Source organism: Euleptes europaea, chromosome 2, assembly GCF_029931775.1.
Source record: "Euleptes europaea isolate rEulEur1 chromosome 2, rEulEur1.hap1, whole genome shotgun sequence".
In the NCBI taxonomy this organism is placed as follows: domain Eukaryota; kingdom Metazoa; phylum Chordata; class Lepidosauria; order Squamata; family Sphaerodactylidae; genus Euleptes; species Euleptes europaea.
Genome location: NC_079313.1, coordinates 127,032,443 through 127,050,480, shown reverse-complemented (window position 1 = coordinate 127,050,480; position 18,038 = coordinate 127,032,443). Strand labels below are relative to the sequence as shown.

Here is an 18,038-nt window from a genome sequence, read left to right as displayed (position 1 = left end):
CATACAGTTGTTCATACTGTTCATACAGTTTGTTCATACTGTTTCTGTTGCTGGTTGCCTGGCCATGTGCGTCGGGCTTGGGAAGTCCGCTTGTCTCTGGTCTCCCGCTCTGGGCCCCCTTCCAGAGACCCTGAAATATCCTCAGCAGAGATTGCCAAGGGGCTACTAACCAGTCCCTTCCTTTCTGGCACCGAGTAACCCTGCTCACCTTTTCTGCAAGGGGAGGGGCCGTGGCTCAGTGGTAGAGCCTCTGCTTGGCATGCAGAAGGTCCCAGGTTCAATCCCCAGCATCTCCAGTTCAAGGGACTAGGCAAGGAGGTAATGTGAAAGACCCTGTGCCTGAGACCCTGGAGAGCTGCTGCTGGTCAAAGTAGACCATACTGACTTTGACGGGTCTGATTCAGTATAAGGCAGCTTCATGTGTATTTAAACCCCTTATCAAGCCACGTCTGAAGTGCTCTGGCCATTTAAAACTTCACCACTTTCCCCCCTAGCCTTTTTCGCAGTGTGTTCTTTTCCGCCTTTCCCTGTTTAAAAAAGAAAGAACACTGAAAATCTTCTTCCAGGACTCCGGCAAAACTCCCGCATCTTTGCGATGCCTTCTTCTGAGAGACCAGAGGGTCTTCTCAAGCAGGGAACGCAGCGCCCTCCAGTGGCCAGAATGAAACACGCAGCTCAAGCAGAACAACAAACACAGCTGAGGAAAGTCGTGACAGCCCTACTCCATCGAAAGCACTGAGGAGACATCCTAATCTTCTCCCCCACGGTTTAATTACTGAATCCCTAGGCCTCTCGGTTGTAATAATCATCATGAGACCTGCCATTTCCTGGATGCATGTTGAGTACGGCAGATTTTTTCACATTTAATTAGAATTCTGCCTGCCCTCCCAAAAACACACACACACTCTGGTTTGGTAGAGCCTCACGAACAGCCATTAACTGTTTACTGATACTCCAGTTCAGACTTGTTTGCTGAGATATACATACACTTTCTTAAGAAGGTCAAACCAGGCAACCATATCCAGATCGAGGTACAAAGTGCAAATCCCTGAGATCAACATCACGACTGGAAATTCCCAGAGCTTTGGGGATGGAGCCTCAGGATTTGGGGATGGGAAAGACCTATCAGAGTATAATTAGGGTTGCTAACCTCCAGGCAGGACCTGGAGATTTCTCAAAATTATGACTGATCTCCAGATAACAGAGATCAGTTTCCCTTGAGAAAATGGCTGCTTTGTAGGGTCGACTCTATAGCATTATACCCCAATGAGGTCCCTACACAACCCTCCTCCCCAGTCTCCACCCCCAAATCTCCAGGATTTTTTCGGACTAGAGTTAGCAACCCAAGGTATAATGCCATTCAGTCCACTCTCCAAAGTTGACCTTCAAAAGCAGCCAAGTTCTCCTGTGGAAATGATCTCTGCAATCTGGAGATGAGTTGTAGTTCCTGGAGATCTCCAGGCTAGGGTTGCCAACCTACAGGTGGTAGCTGGAGATCTCCTGCCATTATAACTGAGCTCTAGGTCTGCATGGGGTCGCCCCCTTCCTCCATAGAGAAGCATTGTAAACTTCACCATACTTCTCTATGGAGGAGGGGGTGACCTCTTCCGGACCCCATAAAATTGGACCCCCTGACCCAATCTTTACCAAGCTTTGGTGTTCATGCAAGGAGAGTCCCTTGAAGCTACCCTGAAAATGTGGGAACCCTACCTCTAAAAATGCCCCCCCCCCGAGACTATAACAGCTACAGGTTCAAAAAAATCCCCATAGACTATAAGGTAAAGGTAAAGGTCTCCTGTGCAAGCACCAGGTCATTCCTGACCCATGGGGTGACGTCACATCCCGACGTTTCCTAGGCAGACTGTGTTTACGGGGTGTTTTGCCAGTGCCTTCCTCAGTCATCTTCCCTTTACACCCAGCAAGCTGGGTCCTCATTTGACCGACCTCAGAAGAATGGAAAGCTAAGTCAACCTTGAGCCGGCTACCTGAAACGACTCCCGTCAGGATTGAACTCAGGTTGTGAGCAGAGCTTGGGGCTGTTCTGCCATAGACTATAATGGACCCAATTTTTTTCAGTAAACCCGGAAATAAAGCTGAAATACATATGTACCGATATGGGTATTTGGCTTATTCCAGTTTTATCAAAAAAACCAGGCCCAATAAACCCAAACCCAAAATTTATCAATTTTTTTTGCACAACCCTACCTTTTACATTTAGAGCAGGTTCTGTGCTGTGCTTGTCATAATTACAATAACCATTTGAGGTAGTTGATCTCTATTATTTCTAGATTAGCGGCACTGTATGGAGGCCAAGACCTGTTTTGTATGTTGCTACAGAGTCACTCCCCTCATTGTCCTGTCTCATGGCACTCCAGCGGCATCTTTAGAGGGGAACCAAGTGGTGTGGCTCAATTAAAACCTTCTTTCGCTGTGATGTTGTCATGGAAAGAAGCTAATCTCCTCCATAGAGAATGGGAAACTGCTCTATCCCTGTAATATATACAATGAGCCATCGAGATTATACATCACCATACAATTGCATTGCAGAAGTAGGATCTGACCCACAGCTGCAAATGCCATGCTAAAGTGATTTTACACACAGCACCTTTACCAAGGAATACATCTGAATGGGAGAACCAGGATGATCAGGGGCCTGGAGACCAAGCCCTACAAGGAAAGGCTGAGGGACTTGGGGATGTTTAATCCGGAGAAGAGGAGGTTGAGGGGGGACATGATTGCTCTCTTTAAGTCTTTGAAGGGCTGTCAGAGGAGGGCAGGGAGCTGTTCCTGTTGGCAGCAGAGGATAGGACTCGTAATAATGGGTTTAAATTATGAGTGGAAAAGTACCGGTTGGATATTAGGGTTTGTTTTTTTTACAGTAAGTGTAGTTAAGCAGTGGAAATCCTATGAGGAAAGGCTGAAGGAGCTGGGTATGTTTCGCCTGAAAAGGAGAAGACTGAGAGGGGATATGATAACCATCTTCAAGTACTTGAAGGGCTGTCATTTAGAGGAGGGTGCCAAGTTGTTTTCTGTTACGCCAGAAGGTTGGGCCAGAACCAATGGGTTAAAATTAAACCAGAAGAATTTCCATCTAGACATTAGGAAGGATTTTCTAACAGTTAGAGCAGTTCCTCAGTGGAACAGGCTTCCTCGGGAGGTGGTAAGCTCTCCTTCCCTGGAGGTTTTTAAGCAAGGCTATGCTGTCTGTCAGCAATGCTGATTCTATGAACTTGGGCAGTTCATGAAAGGGTGGGCATCTTGGCCATCTTCTGGGCACTGGGTGTGTGTGGGGGAGGTAGTTGTGAGTTTCCTGCATTGTGCAGGGGGTTGGATTAGATGATCCTGGTGGTCCCTTCCAATTCTATGATTCTATGAATCGGCTGCCTAGGGAGGTGGTGAGCTTCCCCTGACTGGCAGTCTTTAAGCGGAGGCTGGACGAACACTTGCCAGGGATGCTTTAGACCAGTGATGGCGAACCTTTTAGAGACTGAGTGCCCAAACTGCAACCCAAAACCCTCTTATATATCGCAAAGTGCCAACACGGCAATTTAACCTGAAGAATCCCCCTGAAGGAACCATGCTAATGGCTATGCAAACAGGAACAAAGGAGCAGGCGAGTGGGAGGGGTGGAATTTCTCCTTTTGCTTCGAGACCGTGAATAGGCAGTTTTAAATTCGCATTTTAAAAAAGAGCTTTTAGCGAACATCAAAACTGACCATGCATAAATGGCCAGGGTATCTGTTGTGGGGAGGGGAAGGTGATTGAAAGCCGGTTTGATTCTTCCTTAAGTGGTAGAGAAAGTCAGCATATAAAAACCAACTCTTCTTCAAAGTGGAACTTTATATTTGTAACTGAACCATCAGGAAAAGAGGTAAATGATTGGGGGAAGAGACACCTGGCAACCCTAAGGCAAATATATGAAGCAAAACCTGCTCTATATTCAGAGGGTTCCGTCTGAAAAAAAACTCTGCAGGGGGGCTTATTGTTGAGTTCTGAGGATCTGGATGGGGAAAATGTGCATCTGAATGGCAAATCCAATGCAAAACCTCCCATTCATAAATGGCCAATAACCCCCCATGCAGAGTTTTGAATCAAACATTGCTTTCCCCACCCCCCCCGAGCCCCGACCTCCTCCTCGCCGCCCGCCTTGGCGCTGCCGGCCCTCGAGCGCGCATTCAAAACCCGGCCGCGCTGTGAGGGGAGGGGGAGGGTGGCACTTTACCTCACACACCATCTCTCTTGTGTGTGTGTGTGGGGGGGAATAAACCAGAAATGGGGCGGTGAGGAGAGGCTTCGTGGTCGACTTTTGGTGGGGGTGGAGCCTCCTCTGCCGGCACGCGGGTAAGTGGCTCGGGACGGGACCGAAAGTCCAGACGGGCGAGGCAGCGACGGATGGAAGAGGTGGAGAGAGAGCAAGCCCGCTTCCCGAGGGACGGGGCGAGGAACCGGCAAGCCGACAGAAGACGGAGCGCAGAGACGCGTCGGCGCGCCGCCGCCCCCCAGCTGTAGCCCCGCCGCCCGGTCGCGCCTGCGCCAGTCAGAGGACTTGGCTGGGGGCGTGGGGAGGAGGGCAGGATGTTTCAGCCCTCCCTCTAGTCCCGCCCCCAAGACCTTATTAGGGCTGAAACATCCTGCCCTCCTCCCCACGCCCCCAGCCAAGTCCTCTGACTGGCGCAGGCGCGACCGGGTGGCGGGGCTACAGCTGGGGGGCGGCGGCGCGCCGACGCGTCTCTGCGCTCCGTCTTCTGTCGGCTTGCCGGTTCCTCGCCCCGTCCCTCGGGAAGCGGGCTTGCTCTCTCTCCACCTCTTCCATCCGTCGCTGCCTCGCCCGTCTGGACTTTCGGTCCCGTCCCGAGCCACTTACCCGCATGCCGGCAGAGAGGGCTACGCGTGCCAGGTTGGGCACGCGTGCCATAGGTTCGCCAACACGGCTTTAGACTGATCCTGCATTGAGCAGGGGGTTGGACTCGATAGCCTGCATGGCCTCTTCCAAATCTGTGATTCTATGAACCAGTCCATCAGAGCAACATCTTTAATAGAGTTCATAACATGGCTTTTCTTACCAGAAATTATGGAGTCATTCAAAACCTCTTCATCCTGATAGAAAACAGAGTCATCCTTGATTTCAGAGTTCATGATCAGGTTCTCTTTGTTCTCATCAGACTCCTTCACAGAATTCCGCTTGTTCTCCGGATCACTGCAGAAGCTCACCACAATGTCCTTCTCTTTGCTGTGCTCTATGCTGGAAGTTCTGGACGGGCGGATGTCCACTCGCTTTTTGGGAGACCCTTTGTTTTCCCTTCCATGAAAGCTGGGGATGGGAGGCAAAGGACATGATCCTTCAGAACAGACACCAGTAACGTAGCATCACTGGAAGGAAATCAGGGCCTTAAACATGCTGTCTGGAGCACGGGGCTCCACAGAGGGCTTGGAAGGAAGTGTTATAGGTAGGGTTTCCAGGTCCCTCTTCACTACCGGCAGAAGGTTTTGGGGGCGGAGCCTGATTAGGGCGGGGTTTGGGGAGGTGAGGGACTTCACTGGGGTATAATGCCATAGAGTCTACCTTCCAAAGCAGCCCTTTTCTCCAGGTGAACTGATATCTGCAGCCTGGAGATCAATTGTAACAGCAAGAGATAGGGTTGCCAGGTCCCTCTTCACCACTGGCTGGAGGTTTTGGGGGTGGAGCCTGAGGAGGGTGGGGTTTGGGGAGGGGAGGGACTTCAATGCCATAGAGTCCTATTGCCAAAGTGGCCATTTTCTCCAGGTGAACTGATCTCTATCGACTGGAGATCATCTGTAATAGCAGGAGATCTCCAGCTATTACCTGGAAGTTAATGGAAAAAGCAGCACGTGGCTCATTTATACAAAATGAAAAAGCAGAATAAGCTAGTGGAGTAAAAAAAACACACCTAGTTATAGGATTACAGGATTCAGGATGGGAAAGCGAAGAAGCTGCCCCATCTTAGGAAGTAGGGTTTCCAAATGCCTGGTAATGGTGGACAATTGCCTGCCAATTAATGGGCCTGCCCACTGCCCCTCAGCTGGCTGGCACACGGGAGCAGGCCAGCTGAAGGGGGGCGATCCACACTTGGGGGGGGAATGCCTCGATAACGTTGCTACCAGGTTTACCCTGGAAGCGACAGGGACTCTCTAGCACATTTCTAAAAAAAACCTCTTTGAAAACAATAGAGTTTTTAGAGGAATGTGCTAGAGTGTCCCCATCCATAGAGTTTTTTGAGAGCATCCCCATCGCTTCCGGGGTAAAACCAGAAGCGTCGTTATTGCGGCGCGAAACCCCCCCCCCGCATGGATCACCCCCTCCCCAGCCCCACCACAACGAAGCTCCCACCAGTGGCGAGGGAGCACCTGAAACCATATTAGGAAGTGTCACAAGATTAAGACGCAAGGGGGCAGTTACTGATGCCTTGTTTTGAAAGATGCTACTGTGGTATGCGGAGAGGACCTTTTTAACGAATGCAGTAGGTGCTTCTAACGCAAAGCGCACTTCAAACCATTTTGATGGTTCAGTAGTCTGCTGAAAATGGAGAAATGCATATGGGTAGCATGCCATTAATCCAGCCTCCATGACAGTGTGGCCTGGCTACCAGATGTCGATCCAGTTCCTGTAGCATAGAAGCCAGTGAGCCTCCTCCGCCACACACCTACTGGGGCAGGTGCTGCAATACAGAGGCCTCAGCAAAGGTAAGTCTGATTCTTACAATCTCCCATGGCTGAATAGTGAGAAACTGCCTTATACCAGGTCAGATCATTTATCAGTGCCGCTTAGTATTATCTACTCTGATTGACAGCAGCTCTGTGGCAGAGAACGGTCACTACTATGAACCTGGGGTCCTTTAACTGAAGATGTGAGGGACTGAACCTTGGACTGTCTGCATGCAACACATCTGCCTTATAATTGCATTATGATTCAGATCTCCTTGGCTTGGCTTGGCTTTCCTCCAATAAAAGCTCAATGATGCACAGATCTTGATCAGTGAATAGTTATTATTAATCATTTGTTACCCCATAGACAAAAGGAGTAAAGAAAATTTTGCAACTGCTAGGGGTTGTTGTTTTTCTTTTGTCCTTATCGGCAAGTAGAGATATAACTGTCTCATAGGGATATAAATCAGAGCAGACTGTCAAACATGGTGAAATATAGTGTCTCCTAAGGTTAATATACAAAGGACACTCCAGGAGAATACGTGCAATTGTATCAATCTTGCCTAAAGAACAAGAGCAAATGTGTTCTGAGATTTAGATCTCCATGTGTTCTGAGATTTAGATCTCCATGCACAAAGGCCTCCAAGGAGTACCCGTGTGATATGCTACATTAGGTGTATGGCTCAAGGTGTATGCTTGGTTTGCCATGATCATTGGACAGCCACTCCATAAGGGTCTGAACCAGGCCTCTGTTATGGTAGTGAGAAGTGTTCAAGCCTCAATCTTATAAGAAGTTCTCAGTAGGGGTGTGCACTGATTTTTCTTGGTATTTTTTGGGTTTGGATTTATTAAACCTGAAAAGTTTCGCAAAATCCAAAAAGCCTGTTTTTTTTTTAATTGGGTTTAATAAACCCGTACCTGAAAAATGCCAAAAAGAATTGCCAAGGGGGGGATTCCTAGCCCTGCTGCCTGCCCGCTCTGAGCTGCCTGCTGGCTAGGAATACTCCCGCCTCCAAGCTGCATGCCAGACTGGGTCTCCATGTGGATGGCGGCGGGGCTGAAGCCATTATTTGGTTCTGCTTTTTTTTGTGACCCATTTTTTTTGCTGCCATTTTTACTGCTCCCCCACCAAATACTGAAAAGGTATTTTTTGGTTTTTTTTTTAAATTCGGCATATCAATTTGCACACCCCTAGTTCTCAGCAAGTGGGAAAGGTCTACTGAAGGCAAGGGGTCAGTCTTGGCACAGGGCAGTTTCGTAGGACTCAGCACACTTTGCCACTGGCTACACCCTTACCTATCCTGCCGATGTTTGGAGGCGAGAGCTCTGTGAAGTTCCTCGATGACTCGGCTGGGAGGTAAAGGCAGGTGGATGGCAGCTAGGTGAGGAGAGCTGGTTGGCGTCGTATGCTGTCCTCTGAGGTGGGGATCGGAGACTTTCTGGCCTGAGGGCTGGAAGGGAGCAGCTTGTCCTGAGAGTTGGGAGGAACCAACAATGACATAATTCTTCAAGATGGTGGATGGAGGGGATTTCAAGGCTGGCTCATCTACTTCACTTCCTGCTGTTAGAAACAAAATCACAAAAAAGTTGTTAGTTACTACATACAAAGACGGACTTCCATTAAAGCTGCCAGGCAGTTGATGGGAGGATTGTGGGAGGGGCCATGGAGGGAACACAGTATCACACGTGGTGCTGCATCACTTTCAGTAAAAAAGCTGGAAGTGCAAATAGTAGCTCTAGGAATCAGCAGAAACTCTATGGTAAAACCATAGCAATGCTGCTGATTCCTAGAGCTGCCCTTTGTCACTTCTGGTAAGAACTTCTGGTGCTGCCTTTAAAAAAAACACCTCCCCTGCCTACACAGGGTGGGGGCTTGACAGTCCTAGCTCCCATCAAAGACCTGTACTAAAGGGTTTCCATGGAGAAAGCAGACATCCCTTTAAAATTACAGGTCTCAGTTTAGCATTACACTTCCCTAGGGAAGAGCTTTCTCCAGTGAGGCTCAATTGCCACAGGAAGCCGCTTTGGGTTGGCCTGCCATCACACGTGAACACACACAGTGCCCTGTTCAGGCTGCAGATGGCAAGGGACGGTGAAAAGCTATGTTTGGGGGAAGCTTGTCTGTAATTAATTTGGTCGTGGATAAGGTCCTAATGTAGGGCTGCCAGCCTCCAGATGGCACCTGGAAATCTACATCTATTTCAGTTGATCTCCAGGTAGAGTTGCTAGGTACACCCCAGCAACCAGTTGGGGTGGAGGGGGTGTGTGCTTACCAGCCACAAATCATCACATCGCCAATGACATGGGAGATGCTCTGGCAATTTACTCTATGGTGAAACAGCTTCTACCATAGATTTTTTTCCAAGATACCAGAGCATCTCCCAAGTCATTGGAGATGTGATGATGACACTTCTGGAAGTAACGTCAATGCACCGAGGCCTCGATTTATGGATGGTAAGACCCCTGCTAGCTGATTGAACTTTTAGCCCCTGAACTGCCCTAAGCTACCTGATATGCCACTGCGAGGCATATAGGACCAGAGCTAACACATATAGCAGAGCACTGCTGTGCCAGATGGACCAAACTTGTAGGTCTCTGGAATCCATCTTGCGACCTAGTAGACACTCTGGAGCTAACTGGCAGGGACGGGTTCATCCCATTCCCTGACGCCCCATGACATGTGGAAAACATAAGAACAATAAGGAGTAAAGCAGACTCTGCATACTTAATGCAGCTCTCCTAGCAGATACCTGGGGAATTGACAGCAATATCTTATGTCAATTAGCAATCAAGAGTCTATTCGGAAAACATGGACTAGTCTTTTACATAACTATGATCCTCCCCTAAGCCCATCTAATATGCAAAGTAGATGGATCCAGGCACCCAAGTCATCCCCTCCTTCCTGGGAAACATCTCACAACCATTTTCGCACATCTGAAGATCTATACTAGAGTACTCACCAGTACTTAATCAGCTAATCTAGGTGTTCTTCCTTATCTGCCTCTACCTCCTGTTTTTTCATACTCAAGCATCTAGACTAATCAAGGAGTACTCAAGCCTTTATCCCTGGCAATATTTGGTTGCCAACGAGGTCATAATGCCTCGGGATATGATTTTGGGTATAAATACTACCCCAATCATGATGGCAAAGTGTGAGCGTTTTCTTGGATCCAAAACGCGACACCCCGTACTTGCGTGTGCGGTCCTTCTTGCTTTCCTTTGAGTAGCGCTGGTCATTCCTCGCTTCAAACGCAGTTGCCATCTTGGACATCGTCCATCGGAACGGTAACTATACTTTCTCCCACATCCTCAAATGCTTATGTCTGCCCCCTTGTTCCTTTTATTTCCTAGCTCTTGAATGTATCGGGTTCTGTGTGGTTTTCTGTGAGTGTGCGTGCAACTAGAACTATTTTAATAAAATCCTTAAAAATTCATACAACACATTTTTATTGAGAATATTTCCACTGGTGCACTCATCCTCATAAAAACTGGTATAAAAGATCCTGCACACCAACATTTCCAAAGCTTTTGACTCCATTGTTAATTCCCCCAATTAAACGGAGACTATCTAATTGGCGTAACAGAATGGCGCCGGGGGGAGGGGCAAAGCAGGGGATCCCCACCTCTGGGAGGGTCCTGGCAACCCTATCTCCAGATGACCAAGATAAGTTCCCCCAAAGAAAACGGCTTCTTTGAAAGATGGGCTCTATGGCATTACCCATTGAGGTCCCTCCCCTCTCCAAACACCACCCTTTCCAGGTTCTACTGCCCAAATCTGCAGGTATTTCCCAACCCAAAGCTGGCCACCTTACCTGAAAAGGCCCCTTGATGAAAACCACTGAACTTGGACAATACTAGAAAACATCAGTTTTAGTTGCCAGATGGCTTACGAAAAGAGATTCAGGCCACAGGCCTCAGTTGGTAATTTGGTAACACTAAACAAAATCTCATTTTTTAAACAAAAACATTTCAAAAGAACATCAAGGATTGTACATTTTGGTTTTTTTAAGGCACTCTTCCACCTAGGAACTCAGATTAGCTTGCACAGCTCTCTCAGAAGTCAGGATAATTTTAGGGCAGAGATACAGATTAGGAGACACAGGGGTGCCATCCAAAATCACACCCTGGGGTCAGCTCCTCCCATTTCTGTAATACACACTACACTTTATATCATGTTCTGACACCACAGCTTTGTAAATTTTTCCATCCCTGCTCCACATCACTGGCTGTTACTGTAAGGGTAGAGAAACACACAACATCACAATGTCAGGCAAACTGTGTTCTGCATTAGAGGAGCAGAAGAACTCAACACAGGGATGCTATTTTCATTGGCAACCCCGTGTCTCCCCCAATACAGAGGTCACTACTTAGCCATAAAGAAGAGTCGTCCTGGATGAATAAGCCTCACCTGGTACAATCTTTGAGACTTTGGATACAGTCTTAGGAGGTGGAATCGGAAGCGATGGAGGAGGGCTGGGGATCTGTGCTGGGATCCTTTCCATCTGGTTCTGGGGTGATTCTGTGGATTCAGAAAGAAGTAAGGCTTGTGGATTCTCTTCGGAAGCTGGCAGGCTGGCATTTTCTCGTTCGTCTGTGGAAGCCGATGTCTTCTTGGCTGAGGAGACAAGAGCAGAAGCAGCGGGGTCGGTGGGACATGAAATTAAGATGGAGGACCACACAAAGCGGGCCAGGCCATAGCGAAATGAAGGAGTGGAGGGGCCCTGGCACACACAAGGAAGCAGAGCCCCCTTTCCACAATGTTTACAATGGAAATGCTAAATGGCCAAGCAGATGAGAAGAAGAGTTGGCTTTTATACCCCGCTTTTCTCTACCATAAGGAGTCTCAAAGCGGCTTACAATAATCTCCCCCTCCCCCACAACAGACACCTTGTGAGGTATGTGGGGCTGAGAGAGTTCTGAGAGAACTGTGACTAGGCCAAGGAGAAGGCCCTTGGACAGCAAGGACTATAGTCCCTGTTCACATGTTACAGTGAATGCATGTACAAACTGCATGAACGTGCACATATCTATTTGTAACAGCCAATGTGCATTTCCAAAGAGCAACCAAAATGATTAGGGGATAGAGCAACTGTCCTATGGGGAGTGGTCAGGACGCTTAGGGCTGTTTAGCTTGGAAAGAAGGCTGCTAAGGGGAGACATGATAGAGGTCTATAAAATTATGCATGGTTTGGAGAGAGTGGACAGGGAGAAGTTTTTCTCCCTCTCCCATAATACTAGAACACGGGGTCATCTGCTAAAGCTGGAGGGCGAGAGATTCAAAACAGATAAAATGAAGTATTTTTTCACACAACGCGTAGTTAAATTGTGGAACTCCCTGCCCCAGGATGTGGTGATGGCTGCCAGATTGGAGGGCTTTAAGAGAGGAGTGGACATATTCATGGAGGAGAGGGGTATTCATGGCTATTAGTTAGAATGGATACTAGTCATGCTGCATACCTATTCTCTTTAGTATCAGAGGAGCATGCCTATTATTTTAGATGCGGTGGAACACAGGCAGGATGGTGCTGCTGCACTCGTCTTGTTTGGGGGCTTCGTAGAGGCACCTGGTTGGCCACTGTATGAACAGACTGTTGGACTTGATGGGCCTTGGTCTGATCCAGCAGGGCCTTTCTTATGTTCTTATGTTATTTACAAATGAGACAGGGGGCCAGTACCCAGATAAATGTGGGGTTTTAATCACACATTCAGCTGTCCCTCAATGCACATATACAGAAAGCTGCATGTGGATTATATGGGCAGCCACTGTAACTTGTGAACAGGGCTTATAGTACTTAGCACTGATGACATACAAGTGTTCACATAACTTCATATACATCCTTTGTCTTGTCTTTAAAGCAACCCTGTTACAGTTTGCCTCTTGGGGGTTTCAGGTTGGTCACTGTGTGAACAGAATGTTGGACTAGATGGGGCCTTGGTGTGATCCAGCAGGGCTCTTCTTATGTTCTTACATCCCTCCTGTTCCCTTTTACAGCTGTTCCTAGAATTCTCCACCCCAGTTCTCTTCTGTGTTTATGCCCAGAGATTCCACATTCTTAGAGTTAGTCCTACTGCTATACCTTTGGTCTCATCATGAGAAGACAAGAGACAATGGAAAAGACAATACTGCCAGCATGGTGTAGTAGCTAAGAGCGGTGGTTTGGAGCAGTGGAGAACTGGGTTTGATCTAGAGAACTGGGTCTGATTCCTCACTCCTCCACATGAGTGGCAGACACTAATCTGGTGACCCAGGCTGGTTTCCCCACTCCTACAAATGAAGCCTGCTGGGTGACCTTGGGCTAGTCACAGCTCTCTTAGAGCTCTCTCAGCGCCACCCATCTCACAGGGTGTCTGTTGTGGGGAGAGGAAGGGAAGGGGGTTGTAAGGTGGTTTGATTCTCCTTCAAAGGTAGAGAAAGTTGGCATATAAAGACCAACTATTCTTCTTCTTCTTCAGAAAAATTTAAGACAGTAGGAAAAGAGGAAGACTCAGCACAAGATGGGTTGACTTAATAAAGGAAGCTACAGCCTTCAGTTTGCAAGACCTGAGCAAGGCAGTTAATGATAGGACATTAATTTATAGGGTCGCCATAAATTGGAAGCAGCTTGATGGCATGATACACACACAGTATCAGGCTAACTTTGTATCCTGCAAATTATGAACCATTCCACATACTAAAGGTAAAGGTAAAGGTCCCCTGTGCAAGCACCGGGTCATTCCTGACCCATGGGTGATGTCACATCCTGACGTTTATTAGGCAATGTTTACGGGGTGGTTTGCCATTGCCTTCCCCAGTCATCTTCCTTTTACCCCCCAAAAGCTGGGTACTCCTTTTACCGACCTTGGAAGGATGTAAGCCTGAGTCAACCTTGAACTGGCAACCTGAAACCAACTTCCACTGGGATCGAACTCAGGTCGTGAGCAGAGCTTGGACTGCAGTACTGCAGCTTACCACTCTGACCCACGGGGCATGGGAGCAAACCCAGATTTGCCTCTGAGTATGCAACTGACAGGGATCTGCAGCCAGTCGTGACTCTCCAGCAGACATCCTGTGCAACACACATGTTTCTAAACACCTGTGTAACTCATTCACACATTACAGTTTTTTTAAATATTGTGTGAATATGCTCTCAAGTATTTTCAATCTCAGCAAAGATCAATTTAGAGGGGAGGGCATTTTTCCTGCTCCTGCTACCCCAATGCTAAAAATTACTGCCTTGATGTGTAAATGGAAACAGAATGCACACTTCCTGGTTTCTAATGGTGATCCTGAGGTTGTGGTACTTTGGTCACATTATGAGAAGACAAGAGTCACTTGAAAAGACAATCATGCTAGGAAAAGTGGAAGGCAGCAGGAAAAGAGGAAGACCCAGCATGAGATGGATTGACTCCATAAAGGAAACCACAACCCTCAATTTGCAAGACCTGAGCAAGGCTGTTAAGGATAGGACATTTTGGAGGACATTGATTCATAGGGTCGCCATGAGTCGGAAGCAACTTGATGGCACTTAACAAACACACATAGTAGTGATCCTGTAATCAAATCAGAGCATCCCAAGATACAAGTTTAGTTGTATGCATATTTTTCTTCATGGAGTAAGGCAAATAATTCTGAAAATTATCTTTTAAGAGGTTGTGTTCCTGATATGAAGTACAAGTGTTGTTTTATTTATCAACATCTGCTAAACTGCTGACTAGTAAAAACTGGTTTTTGGAAAAAAACTCCTTCGTTGGAGTCATGACTCCAGGAATGACTTACCGCACATTTCTGAGCCACGCTGGTGGTCAGGACAAAAGGCCTCTGGAGGCTGGCGAAGGGCTGCGCCGGTGCAAGGGCCCACAGCACCGGTGTCCGGGCAGCGTACACCAGTGTTTGTGACCCCAACACCGGTGTGAAAGCCCGGTCACCGGCAGCTGTTGCAGCAGCGCCAGGCTGGGATGCTGACGGAGACTTCCACCAGCATCCAGATGGCAGCAAAGGCTGTATCATCATCCTGGGGACGCCCCCCCTTTTTGAGATACACCACTTTTAGGTGGCTTATCTCCCGTGCAACCCTATGCGGGTTGCACAGATTTTTGGCGCCAGGCGGAGGTTTCGGCAGGGCCAAAACCTCCTTAGGAGGCAGCGCCACTGCGTTGCCTTCTAAGCCCGGCGCAGGCATTCCCATCAGGAACGCACGGTTAAAATAGTTAAGATAACACATTAATTATTGAATGATACTGCATGACAGAGTAAAAAAACGTAGATCACTGGAAGTTAGCTATAAGTCTATCAGGTTTGGTAACAGTGACAATGTGATTGCTGGACCTGCTTAGGGCTATGTACTTTATTAATTGATGGAAACTTTATAATAACTCTAGTTGATTTTCAGGGGTCAATGTTTTGTCCTCCTGAATTAATTTTATGTAAAAAACAGAGAACATCTAAAGTTAAAAAAAAAAAAGACTGCACCCTGGAAACAGAAGCCTTGTGATGGATTTTCTTAGAAGCATGCCTGCTGATAAAAAGACAAAATCCCCGGTCTTTCTCCAAAAACTTCATTTCTGGAAACATTTTGAATACTCCATGGAAAGCCTAATTCATACTGCTTTGGTATCTATGACTTTTTTTACTTCCCTCTAAACTTTTGCACTGATCCTCAACAAGAGAAATTGAAAATATTTCCCACCTTATATATGATTCTGTTGATGTGCACATTAAAACTGCAGTCTTTTAAAGAGTAACAGATTTTCATGGCTGGTAGGTGGTGGAGGAAAGGAAGATTCATTCTTACCCGTTAGTTAAAAAAAAGAAAAGAAACAGCTTCTCATAATGTTTGAGATAGAAAGGAGAAAATGAACCCTAATGGTTCAGACCCTAATTATCCACTCCCTCCATTACCAGCAGAAGTGAACACTTAAAAAAAATGATTTAATTTCATTTAATTATTTCAAACAGGGCGTGCTTATCGTTTTCCCAGAATTTCGAGAGTGTTGGTATAATTTCTGAAATCTGTTTTTAGATAAATGTTTCAGGTACAGGAATATTGGGAATTGGAAGACCTGGCCTCCAGACCCAAGTGTACTTCCATTGTTTTCAATGGGCAGTAGATCTGACATCCAGACTCAGGAAGCCAGATGTATTTCAACTGTTTTAAATAAGTGGTAGACCTGGCACCTAGGCTCTGGTGGCCAGGTCTACTTTCATTGTTTTCAATACATAGTAGACCTGACCACTGAAGTCGAAAGATCAGGTCTACCACCCATCAAAAAGAGTGGGCACTAGAATCTGGGTTTAGAGGCCAGGTTTACTGTCCATTGAAAACAGCTGAAAGAATCCAAAATAATAATCCCATTTTAGAATTACAGTATTGCAGCTTAGTGGTAGAGATCTTCTTGACATGAAGAAGGTCCCATCTTGGGCACCTGCAGTTAAAAATCCAGCATTGGCCTTTCTTATGTTCTTATAAATTATATGGGGAGATCAACACAACCAATGAGGTGACATACAGGAAAGGGCAAAAATGGATCCAGTTCTGGAGATGTTGGAACAACAGCACAGATGAAAACCCTTGTCTTGAAGTGGCCATTAAAAAAGAGATGTAAAAGTGGGAGTAATCCTTGCCAAAAAAAATCAATGCAAAACTGAAATCAGAGCTCATAAGAATAGCTCAAGAAGAAACAGCCCTGACCTGGATAGCCCAGGCTACTCCGATCTTGTCAGATCTCAGAAGCTAAGCAGGGTCAGCCCTGGTCAGTATTTGGATGGGAAACCACCAAGTATTACCATGGTTGCTATGCAGAGACAGGCAACGTAAAAACCTTTGAACGCCTCTTGCCTTGAAAACCCTACGGGGTTGCCATAAGTCGGCTGCAACTTGACGGACAAAAATAAAAGAAGACAAAGAAGAAACAATCGGCAATTGCTGTGTTCAAAGCTAGAGGTCGCCCAAGGAGTGGATACAACCCTTTTAACAAAAGAAAGGATATATCAGTGCCATAAGCTTTAAATGATCCTGGCTGCAATCCTATGCACACTTTTGTTGGGAGTAAGTTCCATTGAAATCACTGGACTCTGGAGTAACACACACTGGATAGGTTCGGATACCCCTCCCGCAAGTAAAAAAATCCATCTGTCAGCACCATTTGTGGAACATTATCCACTTGAGAGTGAAGGAGAAGAAGCCTAGGGCCACAAAGGAAACATTTACATAAGAACATAAGAAAGGCCATGCTGGATCAGCCCAAAGTCCATCAAGTCCAGCAGTCTGTTCACACAGTGGCCAACCAGGTGCCTCCAGGAAGCACACAAACAAAATGACTGCAGCAGCATCGTCCTGCCTGTGTTCCACTGCACCCAATATAATCGGCATGATCCTCTGAGATGGTAGAGAATAGGTATGTATTATGACTAGGCTCCATTTTTACTAGTAGCCATGAATAGCCCTCTCCTCCATGAACATGTCCACTCCCCTCCTAAAGCCTTCCAAGTTGGCAGCCATCACCACATCCTGGGGCAGGGAGTTCCACAATTTAACTAAGCATTGTGTGAAGAAATACTTCCTTTTATCAGTTTTGAAACTGTCACCCTCCAGTTTCAGCAGATGACCCCGCATTCTAGTATGATGAGAGAGGGAGAAAAGCTTCTCCCTGTCCACTCTCTCCATACCATGCATACTTGTATAGACCTCTACCATGTCTCCCCTTAACCGCCTTCTTTCCAAGCTAAACAGCCCTAAGCATTTTAACCATTCCTCATAGGGCATTTGCTCTAGCCGCCTGATCATTTCAGTTGCTCTTTTCTGCACCTTCTCAAGCTCTTTTCTGCACCTTGGTCAAGCGGTGGCTGAAATTCCCCCTCTGATTACAGGCAGGAGACATGTCCACATACTACCAAATAATAATAATAATAAAAAAAGATTAACCATCAGGACTTCCCTCCAGGGATCCATCAGAGTTGCAGTCCTGTCAGGAGCTAGAGAGAATGCAAGTACATAAGCTAAAGCATGGAGAGTACATAAGTACATAATGCAAGGACATAAGCTAAAGCAAGCGCATAAGCTAAAGCAAGCGCTCATCTGCATGACTTTGCTCAGGATAAGCCGCTCATTTGAACCGGGCTCCTGGCTGTGGAAGGCAGCTGGTAGTGAACTGTGCCCCTAAGTCACTGCTGGCCACTGGGTTTTCAAGGCAAGAAACAAACAGAGATGGTCTGCCATTGGCTGCCTCTGCATAGCAACTTTGGACTTTCTTGGTGGTCTGCCATAGACAGGGGATTTTTTTTGCTGATTCCTTCTCCTACTGCAGACCTCCAGTTTCCCACTCATGCTCTTCCCAGGAAAGCTCAGGAATGCACTGTTAGTTATGATGCACAAACCCCATGGGGATGTAGCCACAAC

General features: G+C 47.0%; 1 protein-coding gene across 3 annotated transcripts in view; it reads right to left on the bottom strand.

Annotated features, from left to right (window-relative positions):
• Positions 1-18,038, bottom strand: part of PHACTR3 (phosphatase and actin regulator 3) — a 257,734-nt gene that overhangs the window by 92,095 nt on the left and 147,601 nt on the right. For 2 of the 3 annotated variants that reach the window (XM_056843978.1, XM_056843976.1), the window contains 3 exons: positions 11,072-11,278; positions 7,960-8,224; positions 5,064-5,311 (listed from right to left, as the gene is read on the bottom strand). In XM_056843978.1, the coding sequence (XP_056699956.1) occupies positions 5,064-5,311; positions 7,960-8,224; positions 11,072-11,278 (720 nt within the window). The remainder of the gene's footprint in view (positions 1-5,063; positions 5,312-7,959; positions 8,225-11,071; positions 11,279-18,038) is intronic. The other variant, XM_056843977.1, reaches the window with a different exon arrangement.